Consider the following 17,364-nt stretch of genomic DNA (forward strand, 5'->3'; position numbering starts at 1 on the left):
CTATATGTGGGCCCGCTCAAGGTATTTCTATTTTGTTGCCACCCTTGCTTTTGTATCCTGACCGTTCTACATTGGCGTATTTTACCATGAAGGCGAAAGAGCATTTGACCCCTTCAGGGTTGCATGATGTAAAGATGTAGGGTAATTTGTAACTAACGTCATAGATTTAATTGACTCTTTGAGGACAATATAATTCATTGGCACGAGAGCTGTGGAACATATTCGTGTGAAGCGTCGAATACGAAGCCAAGACCACAAGGACCCAAGTGGGCAAAAGTTATCTATATTCCATGGAACCCATAACTTTGGTACACGATGATGCGAAACTTAATTACATATGTAGGCATATCGTTCGAGAGCAAGGATAATTCTGCGGTTAGATAGATTGAAGATTCTTTACTTCACCTACAGTCACCGGTGTAAGAGCTGTCGGAAGATCCACTCTCGCGCTCCACACATCCTTCTACGATACCTTGTATACAACGGTCACGACAATTAAGATGGTTGAAACATCGTGTCACTCCAGAGAGAATGAAACTACTCGACTTTGCAGTCAGCCTCGGAATAACGATACGTTTGTGCCAATCATCTAGGGTGGTCTTTCCCTGTGGTGCCGTGACGACCTCACACCCTCACTGGAACGAGCTCGGCCAAACGCTATACCATACGGTTAGGTGACCCATACAACTGCTAAAGTATGGAGATTTGTCTAGAATTAGGCGCAATGATGTGTGCCAAGTCTCATGTAGCCTTCTCCATTGGTGAGAAAAGGCCCTTGGTGGCGGTTCCTTGTATTAACTGATCTGACAAGATATTCTTAGCAGCACGGGTTTGACACGGTTGCCATGCGAAATGATACCTGCATCAAGCAAAGGGAGCTGGTCGGCTAGCACAGGACGGCCCCATTGCACTCGGCGATCGTCATGCTGCTCTGCCTCTGGCCACAGCAGATGTTCAAGTTAGTGAACAGGGGGTTTCCAGGGTCTGTCACATCTTTCTGGAACACAACAGGTGGCTGAATCTCTGGCGGATATGCTGTAGTGAAGAAGTCCTTCGAGCAGTGTTTTCAACAGTATTACTATATACCGTTTCGCTATCAACCTTGATTATGCTTTCGGTGGAATTGGTACCGTTTATAGGATCATATTGCCCAGTCTACCAGTTCAAGCAAAGCGAGAACCTAATCCCTGTCTTGAGTTTCGCAATTGGCGGAGATGTACATGGAGGATTAGAATAACTAGGGCTCGTTTCGCTTTAGATACTAGCGAAAATATAGCTATGAGAACGAACATCTAATATAATGAAGTCATCGAAGCTTTACTGGAAAGCTCTCCCGAGTGCGTGTAACGCACAAATCTCCTCAACAGCAATTTCAAAGCGTGGTGAAAGGGTCTTTCCCCCTCAATGCTGGATCGTCGCTTTGAACGTCCATGGTCACCCCAGCAGCCCGTAGTTGAGATACATAGTGATCTCCCAGGGTGGCGGGTGTCAACACTCCACCACCAAGCTTGTGTGCCCATGTATCCTTCTGCCAAAGAAGAATTCGAGCTGCTTCTCCCAAGGCCGCAGCTGTGAATATGTACGGATCACTCTCGTAGCGCATCCGAACCAAGGCTTTTGGCTTCAGCTTAGTGGCGGTGTCTGCCTCGGCGACACATCGATACTCGAACCAATTGTTCTCAATTTTACCCTGGCCTGCACCACTACCCGGTTCATACCAGAGCTTGGGCAGCAGCTTTCGAATAGGCCGTAGGAGGATCAACGGCGCCAAGATTAACCCCCCAAAATGCCACAGGATCGCCACCACGGGTCCCCATATCTTAAACCAAGCATGGAAATCAAAGTTGTGGCCATAAGCAACAGCAGTCGGCTCTAGTAAGCCCCAGGACCTATGGACAATAGCTCGATCAACCGGTCCTTGTGGCTGATATGCCATCCAGCCGAGTTGTTTGATCCGGAGTAGTCCGAAAACCTTGGTCCAGATACTAGTTCGTTTTATGGGCACGGTCGGCGAGGGCCGCCTCGGGGATAAGGCATAGGGGGCATGGGCCTTGTAGAGATGGCCCGGGGAATTCAGCTCAAACGCTTGCAGAACGGAAGCCAATGTCCCGCCACTGATTCCACCCTGGACACTGTGGATGCAGACATCAACACGGCCAGTCTTCGTGCCGAAATGGCGACGGATATAGTTGGCCGCAGCCAGGTGGAAAGATCGGATGGCACACAGTCGAAGCCACAACATGGAATCATCTGGGTGCAGTCAGCTACAAATATCTCAGTGCGGTCTTCATGCCCAAAGGGATTTACAATGCTTCCGTTCTCTCTTGCGATGGTATCGTGCTGCCGAATCATGTCTTTCAACCAGGGCACCTCTCCAGTGCTATACATTGATTGTCAGCTTCTGTCATGTATTTGAGGACTCTGAAGACTGACCAGTCCAAGTAATGCGTGCCATTTCGAGCACAGGCAGCGAAGGTGTCCGAGCCGAAAAGCGCGAATGGTCCCACGGTCGATATAATTAGCCGTGTCCTTTTTGCCAAGTCGTTAAGCTCGTTCTGGTTCAGCTGCACAACGACGGTATCTACTCGGAATTCAGCTGTTGAAAAAGCAGATGGGAACCGGCCGTTCACGAACCGGGTAGCTGCCTAGATGAGCTTTCAGGCACTAGAGACTGAGCAAGCAGCTCGAGCTTTTCCTTGTTTCTTCCGGCGATAGCCCACTTCAGGTCAGGTGGTAGCGACTTAAAAATATACCGCGCCGTGAGTATACCCGTGTAGCCAGTTGCACCTAACAAAATCAAGTCATATTCGCGTTTGGACGGCATTCTGTAATAGACCAAAAAGCTCAAGCTACCTTCTGCGAGTTATTCCAACCCAGAGTTGTGGAAAGCAAACAAACATGTTGCAGTCAGGGTCATGATTGTATAAAAGGGCATAGAGCACAGCGCCTGGTTACACACGCGGGGAAACATCTTCTCCAGAGTTTGGTTCACGATCGATTGTCGCTATCCCCGGACAGATTTGCGGATAGCATCACATGTGGATAGCCGAAGGATCGGACTGATAATTCCTCCGATTCTAGTGCTAATCTATGGGAAACCCTATTGTGGCTAGCGACTAGGATTGTGTTGCCACCCCTGCAGCCTAGTCGGATGGAGGGATATTTGCGAGATCATATACTGGGTATTCTAACATTTGGGATCATTTGTGACTCTGTTTTACTGTGGGCTCTAGAATTAGAATTGATTCTGCACGGTTCGGCCCACCTATCTGCCCGGCGCACACACGACGATGGAGTTATCTGTTTTGGAATCAAAATCAGCGTACAGGGACAAGTGGGGCCTCCCGGATATGCGAACATGGCGCGATGAGCGCTGCAACTCATGGCTGAGTAATGGCCGAGGTATTCTGATCGGACACTAGGCGCTAGCGGTCGTTGCGACCCCTTTTTCCTGCCGTCTGTAGCTACGACTTTTTGGACCTTTCCCAACCTAGGAAAAGGGGAAGGAACACTCCATCTGCTGTACCGACCTCGCCAAGGTGGCAAGGCCCAATGATAAGCATTACGAACTTGCGTTCATCTAACAGGCGTATAATGGCATCAAAAGTGGCACGACCGACAAATAAGATCCACCAGACTACCTACGCCCTACACAGCACATGTGACCCGTTTGTTATAAGGAGGATTGAAGCAGTTCATCGCTTATAATTAATAGCCTTCCTAGAACAATGCGGGGATCTGAGATAAAACCAATCACACTGCGACGGACGCTAGAAACCGCATCTGGGGTAGATTGGTAATATATCAACTCACGCTACCGGATTCCTTCTGAACAGTAAAGGCAGGTGACAGAGAGCTGGATACAACCCCGAATAGTCCCCGATGCTCTCGCTTCTTACGCGAGGCTTGTAGACGCTGTGTACATCCTTCTGCAAGTGTGGCATGCCTTTAGGGTGCGGAGTGACAGTGCTAGTGACCCACCTTGGCTGTTATTCATGTTACCTTCCCGCCGCCATCAAGCGGCTTGTCGTCGTTATAGGCGAACTGGACCCGCTTTTCTCATTAAACCCAGCGACGTGTCTCCACGGCCCAATACTAGTTGCGGGTGGGGGGGTTTGGTGGGTCAGGTCGCCGTCTAATTCTTCAGGCGATTGACGAGGAATGTAACCCTGCTTTACGTTATGCAAAAAGGAGAACTGGCCATTGATATATAACCTCTCTGTAGACCCTTGATCCGGATCGACACTCCCTCTCCACCTCGTTCTTCTTTTCTTTGATAACCCCTCGGGATTGACTCAATCCTTCAATTGGAATGCTGTTTTCTCGCAATTCTCTTGTATCGCTGTTCGCGGTGGTCGGCACACCTTCGGCGGGTGTGTTGGCTCAGGATGCCGAGGGCTGGTACAAGGCTCATCCAGGCATGTCGCGTATCAAGCAGGTCAATCAAGACACGCATCAAATTGTTGACGAATTCGGCCGTACGCGGTTCTTCCACGGAACCAATGTAGTGATGAAGGAGCCCCCATGGCATCGGCCCTTGGAGTGGGTGCCTGGCGTCTCCTCCTTCGGCGAGCAAGATGTCCAAAACCTGCATGATCTGGGTCTGAACATTGTGCGGTTGGGCCACAGCTGGGCTGGTGCAGAGCCTGTGCGTGGCGAGTACAACCAGACCTTCCTGGATATCATGAAGCAGCAGACCAAGATGGCTGAGGACCATGGTCTTTATGTCTTGGTGGATGTGCATCAGGACTGCCTGGCGCGGCAACTTTGTGGCAACGGTGCACCGGACGTAAGTAACCGTAGGGAGCAAATTCGCTCGGTTGATGCTGACATGGCTTGGTAGTGGTTTGTGCAGAAGGACTGGGTCTCGAGCGGGAAGATGTATCCGTATCCCCTCAAGACAACGCCGTTCCCTGTGGATGACCGTGGCTTCCCCACACCGGAGTCGCTGTGCGGCACTGTGGATTGGGCTTTGAGCTACACGTCGGTCGCGATAGGCAATGCATTTGGGCGGTTGTACAACAATTACGACGGGCTGGGCGATGCGTTCGCGGCGTACTGGAAGAAGCTGGCGTCCGAGTATGTGCAGACGACCAATATCGTCGGATATAACCTGCTCAATGAGCCGTGGGTGGGCGACACCTGGGCCGATCCGACACTGCTGGTGCCTGGCGTTGCCGACCACAAGGTCATGGAAGGGCTCTGGAACCGAGCAACCAAGCAGATCCGTACGGTCGACAATGACACGCTCATCTGGTTCGAAGGCGCCACCCTCGACGTCTTGTCCGGTTTCAACGACGTCCCTCTCGGGGACGGATCCAAGTCGGTGCACTCGTTCCACTACTACAGCCCGCCGCAGATGGGCTCGATCTCCAACACGCTCGACAACCGTCGCAAGGACAACGAGCGCCTTCGGACGACCGGTGTGTTGACCGAGCTCACGTTCTGGATGGGCGACGATAAGCAAATGCAGGACCTTGCGGACGCCATGTCCGCGACCGACGAAAAGATGGTTTCCTGGATCGGCTGGGCGTACGAAAACCTGTACAATGGCACGTCTGGTCAGGCATACCCTGAGCTAGCCACGCACTACAGCCGTGCATACCCGGCGGCTGTCGCGGGCACCCCAAAGAGCTTCAGCTTCTCTGAGAGTTCAGCCACCTTGGAGCTGAAGTTCACATCTGATCCCGCCATCGACGCGCCCACCGAGGTCATCCTGCCCCCATCCACGTTCCCCAATGGATATAGCGTCCAGGTCTCGCCCGAGGGTAGCTTGGTCCAGCACGAAGTTGACAAGCGTACCTTGGCGTTGTTTACATCGGACAGTGTCAAGGATGCCACCGAGATCTCTGTCACTGTGACCCGTAAATAACATCATCGATAGTTTGCCTTTAGGAAACCTAAGTACTCAAAATAGTGTAGTTAGGTTTAGCGTCCAAATATAATGTGTATATCTTGACTGCAGCGATGCTCCTTTGCTGGGATCTTCCTGTGCAAGAGAACTCCTTAGTTACTAAGTCGTTGCTATTCATGAAGCTTTGGGGGGCTAAGTGACACCCTGACCCAGGGTTCCATCCGAGGCCGTGCGGGAAGGTCAACCACGGCCGGTATCTCCACGCCCGAGGGGATTAGCACCAATGCGGGGTAATTCCTGCTAGCCGAGGGCGCCAAGCGGGGTTAATATAAGTTTATATACGCACAGCAGAGCATCGGGGATCTAGAGGCAGCGAGTAATAAGCATCGAGAAGGGCATGATGGCCGGTCCCGTCAGGCAGCTCATTGACCTGGGTGCCCTAGAAAACTATATTGGGCAACACAACCTGGAAATAACGCCACCGCTGGATCTGAAGCAGGTACCTAATTTACCCCCGGACTATGCTATACCGCCGTCACAGAGGATGAACAGGAGTTAAATATTCTTTTTTGTCGTTTTTGTGGGCTTTAGTTTGGATTTGGCCAGTCCAATCCAACGTACCTACTCACAGATGCGAAATCCCGACGATATGTGCTTCGAAAAAAGCCACCAGGCGAGATCATTTCCAAAACGGCCCACCAGGTAGACCGCGAATATCGGATCCTGCACGCCCTTGAGAAGACCGAGGTTCCAGTGCCCAAAGTCTATCTTTTATGCGAAGATCCGACGGTAATCGGCACCGCGTTCTACATTATGGAGTTCTTGGACGGCCGATTTATTACAGATCCGTACATGCCCGGAGTGACCGCTGAACAACGCCAGGAGATGTAAAGCTCCAATATTCATATGACCTTGTGCCACAGGCTGACCGGAAATAGGTGGCGGGATGCAGTGAGAACTCTGGTCAAGCTGCATACCCTCGACTATAATGCGGTCGGCTTAGGGGGGTTGGGTAAGAATAATAACTTCTATGATCGCCAGATTCGAACTTTTACAGCAATAGCCAAAAGCCAGTCAAGGGCAGTGAATGTCAAAACGAATCTACCCATTGGTGACCTTCCACACCTGGAGGAAATTGCGGGCTTTTTCAAGACGAATCAGCCTAAAGATCGCTCCACCATCGTCCACGGGGACTTCAAGATCGATAATATCGTCTTTCACAAAACAGAGCCAAAGGTAATCGGGGTGTTAGACTGGGAGATGGCAACCATCGGGCACCCTTTATCGGATATTGTTAACCTTCTGTCCCCGATTTTCCAAGAGTCTGGACCAGGTGCACCGGTACTCCGTGACCAGGCTAGGAATTGTATCCCAGGCCTTCCTAGTCTAGAGGAGTGTTTGAGGTGGTATCACGAATCAGGATACGAGGCGAGGTCGGACCTCGACTGGGGTATTGCATTCGCTCACTTTCGAGGTTGTGTCATCGCACAAGGGATAACAGCACGATACGTGACAGGCCAATCCAAGAGCCCGGGCGCGAAAGAATGGGCGGACAGCCTTGAATCAAGAGCGCAGATAATGTGGGAAACGGTCAGTAAGCTGCGCGAGAGTTACATCCGAGAGAAGAAGCTGTAAATACCACTGCTCAAGCTTTCTAGACTTCTAATAAAGCGAGAGTGGTTTGTTCTATATACAAGCATGCTTCCGCGTAGCTAGCGGCCCAATAGTTCAAGGATTTACTCGAATCCCCGATAGACACATCCAACACAGCAGCCATAAACGAAGACGACTTCGAACCGACCATCGTATCCAAACACGCTGGATGGACCCTAGTTTTGTCACCAAGTCATTCATACTTGTATTAGAAAGTTAACAGACTTGGCCCAATTCAAGCAGAGAAGCCGAGCGGCCGATGAGGGACCGAGGTAGGGCTGCGGGGTTGAACCACACCGTGCGGAGCGGAATCTGGGGTAGATGTGGATATCCATCAAGCCCAGCTATAACGAACTATTATGGTTACGAAACTTCCGTACGCCTTAACACAATATAGATAGGAAACGTGATAAAAACTATCCCTTGGACAGCCATGAATTTTGACCTGCCTGCCCCCTTAGTCGCCCACCTTGACTCCCTTGACAAGTTCATCAACTCGACCATCCTTCCTCTCCAACACTCCGGAGACAACAACCGTTTTTTGATCATCGGCGCGAGTATGCCCGGACGGATTGGGCTCAGGGTGGCCTTCCATCCCAAGAGTGGGAGGATTTACTAGGTACATCCATCCCTTCCCAGCCCTACCAATGCCCGTCTTCAGCTCGGTCACCTTCAACAAGAGTACGATGCTAACAAAACACCAGGCAAAGCCCGCCATCTCGCGGACGAAGCCGGATTCTTCCGCTTTGCTCTCCCCAAAATCTACGGTGGACAAGGCCACCCCGATACCAACCTATGGATGTCCGCTACGCGCTTCCACATGGCCTCACACCCCACGTACGGCGGGGGTCTAGGGCTCGCCAATGACCTGCAGAACGAACACAGCATCATTGGAAATTTCCCGGATGTCCTCATGCTTCACCACTTCGGCACCGCAGAGCAAAAACGTACCCTCATCCCCGCGCGACTTCGCGGAGAATTCCGCACCACCTTCGGCCTCACCGAGCCCGACCACGGCAGCGACGCGACCTTCATGTCGACGACGGCGACGCGTGTTCCAGGCGGGTTCAAAATCAATGGCGCAAAGAAGTGGCAGACGGGCGCGCATCACTGCACCCATATGATCATCTTCGCGAGGACATCTGGCCGGGATGGATCGGCGAAGGGCATCACGGCATTCCTGGTTCCCCGGGAGACAGAAGGGGTGGAGATTGCGAGCTATGAGTGGACGTTTAATATGCCCACAGACCACGCGACGGTGACTTTGAACGAGGTCTGGGTGCCCGAGTCGGCGGTTCTCGGGGTCGTCGACCAAGGGTTGGCGATTGCGCAGACCTTTGTGCATGAGAACCGCATCCGACAGGCGGCGAGCTCGTGCGGAGCGGCCAAGTTTTGTCTCGAACGTGCCATTGAGCGCGCACGCAGTCGGACCATCTGGGGGGAGGGAAAGAAGTTGGCAGATCACCAGGCGGTGCAGTTTCCGGTTGTCGAGCTCATGACACAGGTGGAGATGTTGCGGTTGTTGATTCTGAAGACGAGTTGGGACATGGATCGCGTAGTGGCTGAGTCAACGGATCAGGCGTGGATTGCGATCGAGAGGCAGTTGAGTGATAAAGTGGCCATGTGTAATTTCTGGGCGAATCGGTTGTGCTGCCAGGCCGCCGATCAAGCGATTCAGGTATTGCTTCCCCTTCTTTGGTTTCTTGCTTGATTCTTGGTGAGGCTGACTTGATAGATTCATGGTGGTGATGGGTACTCGCGCCACTATCCCTTCGAACACATCTATCGACATTTCCGCCGCTATCGTATCACGGAAGGTGCAGAGGAAATCCAGATCCGCAAGGTCGCAGCGTATTTGTTTGGATTTAAGGGAGAGGCTGGGCGTGGAAAGGGAAAGACAAAGCTGTAGATAACCTTCAGTTCATGTACCTGAGTGTATCCTCCACGAATCAACCCATCCAGTATCCACGATTGATTGAATATCCCCTCTTATCATGATTGGTCACGAATAGGCAAACATGGTCAATAGAAGACATCAGAGGCGCAGTGAGGGGATGCATTGCCACACCGGACGCTGGAGGATGAAATGCATCGCAAAGTGACTTCTGGTTGGTGCCTGGGGCCACCTCATCACGAGACTTGAAACGAGGGCAACGCGTCAACGGCGTCAACAACAGCAACGGTGGACACGCGAATAACGGCTCCTATCCTCGTGAGATACTTGTGTGGATGTACTCTCCTTTGTTTAAATCATGTTCGCCCTGGAATTATCCGCTCTGGGGTCTCAACGTAAAGTGCAAGAGGAACTTCCAGAGCCGCAAATACAGCCACCTGGAACATTGTCTATTCGGGCTATTCTTCGGGCCCATTCCAGGACACGCCTGTATGTCCGACCAATAGCCTGGTTGTGGACCACCTGCGATTGTTACAGGGTTACTTCCGTCCGCTGGAAGCAGAAGACAGTTGCGGAGAATCGCGATGCACAGCCTCACCGAAGCCCAAGCCCCGCCGCGACCCCGGCAATGTATGGCGCCACATGCCTGGTGATACTGCACAAAACAGGGCGGTGGATGTGAAATTCAAAGACGCGACTCTTGCAGCAACTCGGCTGTGTCGACCCACATCCCAGGTGGTCACGAAGTTGGCCCTCGAGACAATCCTTGAATTCTTCAGCAACGTTCCTTTGCCGTGAGATATAGTCCCTATTCCCCTACGTTGATGACTTCTGATAAGAGTATAGATCGAAATGTCTATCACTATACTACCATGGCTGCCACGCCGTACAGCTTCCCACAGATAATCTCTCCAGGGAGATTCCATTTCTCCAACTCTCGCCTACATCAGCTTCGACCGCATCAAACATCGTCGCAGTGACTATGTGGATATACCACGATGCGATCCCCTCCGCAGGATTCTCCGTCGCTGGAGTAATCATGCGGCCTGAATAAGTCTAAAAATACGACTACTTCAACCATCTTCCATATGTGCAATGACTGTTGATTGCCGAATAAACGTCTCATTGTTGACGGAGTCGATGGCGGGAGGTGGACCTTGCCAACGCGGACAAAAACAAACAACAACTTTGTGTTGAGCAACGGCAATACAAAGAAACGAGGAAAAGCGGAGGCGTCGTACGCTAGACCAGGGTCTGGCAGGGATGTTTCTTTGTTGCTTCATTCCTTCGGTCTTTCCACTCCGACCCCATTTTTCCATTACCTTTTCCTTTTCTTTTCTTTTCTTTTCCTTTTTCTGTTTCTGTTTCCTCGCTCGGATATATTCAGGACCTGCGAAGTATTTGTTGTGTTACAATTCAGAACAAAACCTCTACTTGGATGTCCATCATGGCTCCGCCTCCTCCCACGAGTCTGTCCCAAGCCTTGGACTTTCCGCTGTCCACCGGCCCCTCAACCACGCTGCAGCTCCCCTCGGACATTGGCATCGGCAATGGTATTCAGACATCCTGCCTCCTCCAGGACTTTTGTTTTTGAGAGTGAACTGACTCGTCGGGCTCGGTGACAGTGACGATCGGAGGCTATATCGCCTGTGCAATGGCCAAATATGCCCTCCACTATGCCCGCCACCATCCGAAGATGCAGCATCAGGTGGATCTTCGCTCAGCGGTGGTGCAGTTCTATCGGCCCGTGTTCCCTACCAAGCCGATGACAATGACTTTGCGGGAGGTCAGTGTTGGCAAGGGATGGTCCACCTTGCGTGTCGAGTCATTCCAGGGTGAGAAGTTGACGACTTCGGCGGATCTGGTGTGCGTAGACGCCTGCATATGTTGGCAAGAAATGGAATGAAGACAAAGCACTGACAAGAATGGTGGGGCTGTCAGAATCACCAATTTTTCAATCGAAGGCGTAACGCTTCAAACAGGCTGGCGTCCCTCACCGGAGCCCAAACCCATAGACCTGACGAAACTCGCGACCGACAGCCATCCCGACTGGATCTCCTACCACTGCGCCTTCTACCCCGATGGGTTTCGACGGGGCCATTCCTACGCCAAGGCCTTCATCCCAAGGACCCCACGGGGCGAAGCCACTTTCATCGAGCAATGGATTGAACCGGGCTGGGATTGCCACCCACAGGGCTCTCTGGTCCGGAAAGGGGCAGGAACCGATACCTATGCGCGCTGGACCAATGAGATGATTCAATTCATCGTGGATATGCCGCTTCCAATCCAAGAAAATCTTTTCCCGCCCATAGAAGGCAAGCCATCGACAGGAAGCATAGCGGCCACACTCGAGTTTGCCGAACAGCAGCAGAACGCGCGCCGGGAAGGCCGAGAAGATTGGAGAGCGCTGGAGGATGACGGCTCAAAGAGGCTCAAGGCCAGAATGGTCAATGTCTCGTTGATGTTGTCCACGGAGATCAAGCAACGGCTGCCTCCGGAGGGCGTTCGCTGGCTTTACCTGCGAAACGAATGCAAGCGCATTCTGAATGGACGGATGGATATGGAGGTTTTGTTGTTTGACGAGAAGATGGATTTGATTGCGATCAGTCATCAGACAGCGGTCCTGATTCCTCCGGCTTCTAAGATGCAGAAGTTGTAAACTTGCCGTCGGGGTTATCAGTGTGCTGCAAATGTGACTCGTTACATAGTGACGGTGGCTAAACCCTCAATTGTAGATGAAATAGTATGCGTCGCAAATTCTATGTGCCAGCCTATATACGATGTTTCTATTTCCTTAGCAGCCACCTATGCCCGCCCCTGTGTCGCTAAAGTCGCGGATCCTTCACCCACCTGCGATCTCAATTCTCCCCTTGACTCTTATGCTCATTCTTCAACTGCCCCTTCATAATCTGCCTCGACCTCCACTCATTCCATTCATCCACCGACCTTGTCTCATTCTGCTCCCCAGGTTTCAACGGCGGTACAATCCCTCCCACAAAGCGTGCCAACGACGCATCCTGTCTCGGCCGCAGCAAATACGCCACACTTCTCCGCGGGACCATCGCCTGGGCCCCAGGGGCCGTCACGACGCGATGAAGGGAGCTGCGCAGGAGTCCCCCAGTCCACTGCTCGAGGGTATCCGCGACATTGACGACTGCACAGCCAGGCTCCGGGCGGATCAACTGCCAGTTCTCGTGCACATTGGCCGCGCCCGGGGGGAGGACTTGGAGCCCCCCCGCGACATTGAAGAGTAGCGTCATGATGCCCATGTCGGTGTGACCGCCAAAGGAGATTTGACCGTAATTGGGCTCCTCGGTGCTGGGAGGGGTCCAGATGAGACGGACGAGGGTGCCAGAGGGTTCAGTCGACGGACACATCGCTGACAGGGTTCCGGGGGTAATGCCGAGTGCGGTATCTAGGCTGCCGAGAACACGATGCAACACGGCGTGGCTGCGGGATATAAAGTCCCTGGTCTGGGCCTTCTTGCGAGTGATGGTCTCTGGGTGCGGGAGCTGGGTCTCCAAGGAAGCATTCCCTAGCACATCATCCTGGGCAAGCGAATAGACGTGGATGTGGTCGAATTTTCCGGGCTCTGTCTTCGTGGTGCCAAGGGATTTATACCTGATTGGCTCGTTAGCAAGGTGCGACAGAAGATAGCAGAAGCAGCACATACCGTGTAAAATCGGGTGGTTCGTGGTGATATTTGTTCAGGGTTTCGTAGTCCATCTCTGACAGGTCGACTGTGAGATCAAACATTTCTTCTGCGTCCTGCATCATTGCAGTTCCTTGGTCCGAATCTCTCATGTCCAGCAGAAAGAAACCCCACTCTTGACATGCTGAAAGGAGCTTCTGTGCCTCTGCTGGACAATTGCGCTCCAGTGCTGAGAGAGAAACTCTCGTTAGGGGAACTACGGACAGATCCGAAGGGAAAGGTGGGCATTGCGCAAAAAGCTTGGACGTTGGCATTGCTGCTGAGGTACTGATACTACCTAGTAAAGATGCGGCATTACGCGACATATATATATTAGTATAGACTGAATAGAGTGAAAGAGAGCAATGCCCCTTACACAATAAAAAATACGGCAACTACACTCAAGGTAACAGTCTGACATTGACGAGGGGAGGACACACTGTTCGTCTATACCGTCCATTCACATTCGCGCTGAGTAGATGTGGTTGGTTTCTTAGTACAAAAAGAGCCCCAAGCCCTGGCGCCACTTTCGGGATGGGGTAACATGCGACTGGCTGTCAACGTCATGGCGTGCCATGGTGGTATATGGAACAATGAAAGTACAATGTTGAACCTCTAGTACTAAGAATTAGTCCAATGAGCTGAATTACTACGGGACGAGGCCATTCCACCAAGCTGCACTGACCCATGCCTCCGAAACAAGGCAAGGCAGAAAGAGGCAGACTGCAATTAGCGCGAATTGCCGCCCAGGTTTGATCCGATTCTTTATCTAGCCACATCTCGCCTACCTAGGATGTTGACCCTATGAGATTGCAATCATGGCACCCTAGCGCAGCTCGTACACGCTAAATACACTACTCTGTACCCCCCGTTGAAGACGGGATCGACGCTGATCCGCTACTCTTCCCCAGCTGCCCGAGTCATGCAAGTTACCCGACTCGAGGCTTTCCCCTGACCACTATACCGATTCTAGAGCTCGGAATCATTCTGCCTATTTATCAGTTCACTCCTCCAGTCATCTTTGGCTTCCCCCTGCCCACATGGAGTACGTGATGTAACGTGGGTGCGTTACGCGGTCTCAGCCGCTAATTAATTTATATAAAGTCACGAGCGAGAAACCAACGAGATTTGGGATATTATGTTTTGCTCCACCGGATGACGAATCGTTAGTAATATGCATTGGGACCTTCACGAGTGTCTTGAGCAGACTTACAGCTGGAGGCAAAACGGCTTGGCATGAAACCAGTGAGCCAATCCGTCTTGTAGCAGCCCTAATCACCCTCAACTCCTTCCCAAACCCGTTCACCTTCTCGCCCAGAAAGGACAAGATCAAAGGTACCTCTCTCAAAGGTATCGCACAAAAAAGAGAGTATAAACAGCTATAGTAAGACACAGCTCGTGTTTCACATCGGTTGGTCGTGATGGGTCAGAACGACAACCCGGAAAAGGAGGGGATGGTCGCGTCACTTACGTGGTCGTGCTATGCAGCGTAAATTCTCCAGGTGCTCCTCCCTCCACTATCCATGCAGATTATGATTCAACGTGGCTAAGGGCTGATACAGTGTTCGTTTATTATGAAGCGTTACCATGGTGGTGCCTCACCAGTCTGTTCAGATGCATAGATATGGGTCTCTGTGGCTCGCCATCGCCGATACATCCTAGAAAAGCAACGGCGGGTGCATTGCCAGGCCCCAATCACAACTACGCCCACTTGAGGTGTGGTGCTGCTGAACTGCAGTGCTTCCTTTAGATATATTATTTGGGTTCAGCTCGCCTCAGATCAAATGCAGGTCAGAACCAATCAAGCCGCCGCATAATCCTTGCGATTGCATATATTGACTGATGTGATGGCGGTGGTAACATCCTGCCTGCTCAAGCTGAACATTGCAGATTGATGGCGATATTCATCCCCCCTTCCTTCCCCCCTCCCCCTTACCTTTTTCCAGCTGTGAATTTCTTATAAATTTGGCGATGTGGCATCCTGTGCTGCCCATCTCTTTCGATTTGACATCGTCTCTTAAGGTCCCGATCCACCATGGCAGCAGCACATCCGGAAGGGGAAGTATACTTCCAGCGATCAAGCCTACGGTTTAGCAACAACCTCGGCTTTTTCGACGCTGATAATGCGAACCATTTTTATTCTCATTTTCTCATTGAGTGGGTTACCAATGAGGCCATGGCACGAGAGGTCCGTGGTCTTCCAGAGCCCGATCATCGCGGCCCTCGATCTCAGTACCTGCGTGAAAGGCCATCCGGGGTACCCAGGACCTGGTTCGGATTTTGGAGCCATCTCCCTGTGAGCTACGGCAGCAACAACAATATCCGCCGCTGGGCCCAGATCCCACTGGAGAGAAACCCAGCCGAATTCAGGGATCGCGACCGCGGAGGGGCCCAGAAGGTAAGTTTTCGGAGCGCCTAGAACGGTATTCAATCAACGTTGAGTAGCAAGTAGAGGCTGATCTGGCTAGGTTCGGGTGCATCCCTGTCCTCTGCCGACGGAACAAGAACAGTGGATATGGATTGATGTAAGCCATTGCTAAGGACAATAGCGACGTGTATTGAACCTAACCTACCGCGTACTCCCTAGCTCGTCACGCCCATTCGGGCCATCTACTTTCCATTGTCCCAGCAAGCCGACCAGGACTTTCCCCAGCTTTGCACCTACGTCCAGATTAACTTCTACCATCAATCAGCGCGGGAGATTTGGCGTCCAAGAATAAACCGATTTCTTAGTCACGAGTTCACCCCGGAGTTCGGAGTAGGCTTTGCGTGGGGCCACAGTCTAGGAATCAACGTGCAAGGTAAGTGCATCTAGGGATGTCTGCCGGACCTGATGAAATACTAACGAGGTGGTTGTTGAAGAATGCATCAAGCTGCTCGCCCTAACACCGAGGCTACGAGTGACGAATATCTGGCGAGAAAAGCTCATTGTCATACGAGAAATCGGCGACATCGCGACGGGGCATTTAACGCCACACGTGCGCCCCAATCTGAGTTTTGACTTCATTAATTTCATCAACGCGAATTTCGCCGTGGATGTCATCTGGAAGCCGGTGCCGCCCCGAAATTCGTTTCTGCTCAACCTCATCGAGACCGTGGTCTCCGCAGGGTTGGGTCTTGTGCCGGGCGTAGGGCCCCTGTTATCGGCGGGATTCTCGGTAGCATGGCTGGCCATCACTGACCCGGAGGGCTTCACGGAGTGGGCGAAGAATGGCGGCTGGGCTCTGACATGGATTGAAATGGTCATCGGCAGTGCCGACTCCATGAATGGTTATATAGACCCGAACTGGCGAGGCAGCCCCCGACAGCTCATGGCCACCCAAGAAACTACGGATAATAAGGAGGGCCAAGAGATCCAGGAGGTAGACTGGGACCACATTGGCCCGTCGGACCTTCTTCTCGATGGTCTTCGTATTATGGCCCACTCGGCAAAGGGCACCAAACCGCCCCTTGATGACCACCTGCGTACCGAGATACTGAGACGTGCTGTCGAATGTAGGAATATGAGTCTTTCCGAGGCGCTTGTGATCGAGCAAGGACTGAGAGCAGAGCCTGAGCCGACCGAACCAGAGGAATTGGAAGATTCAGAGTAAGACTCAGATAACATTCAACGAACAGAGTGTGGCATTGTGGCAGATTGACCAACTAGTATTTCACCATTCTTCAACCAATAAAATGCTTTCACATTTCCGTTGCCTCCAGGAAGAGCGTTGTCACAGTAGGGCATTAGGCGTGAATATATTAATGTCATCTTCAGATAACAAAGATATACAAGAACATCAAATCTGTGCTAACAACTACATGGATTCCGGAGTGTACTCTCGATCCTGGACGTATTAGTGTATAGGACCACTATCGGATGCACAAACTACGAAAATGATAACCAGGTAGCGCATGGGACTGTTGTCGCCTTGATGATTAGTAGACAGCTGATGCTTGGCCACCTCCCCACCAATATTATAACACTTGAAACTGCAAGTAAATTATTCGAGGATGCTACAAGTACCCTGAGACAGTGGTGTAACTCGAGCGCTAGACCCTAGGTAATAAACAGGCTCGTCTATAAACCTAGTATCGAAAATGATATTCGATATCATGCCGAGTTCCTTGATCCTCCCTCTCAATGTGTGCCTAGCTGCTGCTCTGGTTCTTCTGACCAAACGCTGCGAGGAATTCTGTTGAATTGAGTAAGCACGAGCGAGCTTTGTCGCAGGATGGACGTGCAGGTGGGAGGTAACATACCACCGAATGAAACTCTGCCATCGCCGTCAA

General features: G+C 51.8%; 7 protein-coding genes across 7 annotated transcripts; 5 read left to right on the plus strand and 2 right to left on the minus strand.

The window, feature by feature from the left end:
- Positions 1 to 1,372: 1,372 nt before the first annotated feature.
- On the minus strand, positions 1,373 to 2,824 carry ANOM_003371 (uncharacterized protein; the record flags this gene model as incomplete). The annotated part of the gene is made up of 3 exons (XM_015548628.1): positions 1,373 to 2,250; positions 2,387 to 2,581; positions 2,635 to 2,824. 3 exons carry the CDS (start codon positions 2,822 to 2,824, stop codon positions 1,373 to 1,375), a joined length of 1,263 nt encoding a protein of 420 aa, XP_015409054.1.
- Positions 2,825 to 4,312: 1,488 nt separating this feature from the next.
- ANOM_003372 (putative endoglycoceramidase) lies at positions 4,313 to 5,872 on the plus strand (the record flags this gene model as incomplete). The annotated part of the gene is made up of 2 exons (XM_015548629.1): positions 4,313 to 4,789; positions 4,844 to 5,872. 2 exons carry the CDS (start codon positions 4,313 to 4,315, stop codon positions 5,870 to 5,872), a joined length of 1,506 nt encoding a protein of 501 aa, XP_015409055.1.
- Positions 5,873 to 6,254: 382 nt separating this feature from the next.
- On the plus strand, positions 6,255 to 7,489 carry ANOM_003373 (phosphotransferase family protein; the record flags this gene model as incomplete). The annotated part of the gene is made up of 3 exons (XM_015548630.1): positions 6,255 to 6,353; positions 6,446 to 6,741; positions 6,793 to 7,489. The coding sequence occupies 3 exons, from the start codon at positions 6,255 to 6,257 to the stop codon at positions 7,487 to 7,489; spliced, it is 1,092 nt and encodes a 363-aa protein (XP_015409056.1).
- A 451-nt stretch (positions 7,490 to 7,940) lies between these two features.
- ANOM_003374 (acyl-CoA dehydrogenase family protein) lies at positions 7,941 to 9,416 on the plus strand (the record flags this gene model as incomplete). The annotated part of the gene is made up of 3 exons (XM_015548631.1): positions 7,941 to 8,064; positions 8,212 to 9,185; positions 9,243 to 9,416. 3 exons carry the CDS (start codon positions 7,941 to 7,943, stop codon positions 9,414 to 9,416), a joined length of 1,272 nt encoding a protein of 423 aa, XP_015409057.1.
- A 1,432-nt stretch (positions 9,417 to 10,848) lies between these two features.
- On the plus strand, positions 10,849 to 12,060 carry ANOM_003375 (thioesterase family protein; the record flags this gene model as incomplete). Its single annotated transcript, XM_015548632.1, has 3 exons — positions 10,849 to 10,954; positions 11,027 to 11,267; positions 11,343 to 12,060. 3 exons carry the CDS (start codon positions 10,849 to 10,851, stop codon positions 12,058 to 12,060), a joined length of 1,065 nt encoding a protein of 354 aa, XP_015409058.1.
- Positions 12,061 to 12,259: 199 nt separating this feature from the next.
- On the minus strand, positions 12,260 to 13,367 carry ANOM_003376 (putative oxidoreductase, 2OG-Fe(II) oxygenase family; the record flags this gene model as incomplete). The annotated part of the gene is made up of 2 exons (XM_015548633.1): positions 12,260 to 13,022; positions 13,075 to 13,367. 2 exons carry the CDS (start codon positions 13,365 to 13,367, stop codon positions 12,260 to 12,262), a joined length of 1,056 nt encoding a protein of 351 aa, XP_015409059.1.
- Positions 13,368 to 15,127: 1,760 nt separating this feature from the next.
- On the plus strand, positions 15,128 to 16,685 carry ANOM_003377 (uncharacterized protein; the record flags this gene model as incomplete). Its single annotated transcript, XM_015548634.1, has 4 exons — positions 15,128 to 15,490; positions 15,561 to 15,617; positions 15,680 to 15,893; positions 15,955 to 16,685. 4 exons carry the CDS (start codon positions 15,128 to 15,130, stop codon positions 16,683 to 16,685), a joined length of 1,365 nt encoding a protein of 454 aa, XP_015409060.1.
- Positions 16,686 to 17,364: the final 679 nt, after the last annotated feature.

The sequence above is a fragment of the Aspergillus nomiae genome (genome assembly GCF_001204775.2).
Source record: "Aspergillus nomiae NRRL 13137 chromosome Unknown contig00060, whole genome shotgun sequence".
NCBI classification, from domain to species: Eukaryota; Fungi; Ascomycota; class Eurotiomycetes; order Eurotiales; family Aspergillaceae; genus Aspergillus; species Aspergillus nomiae.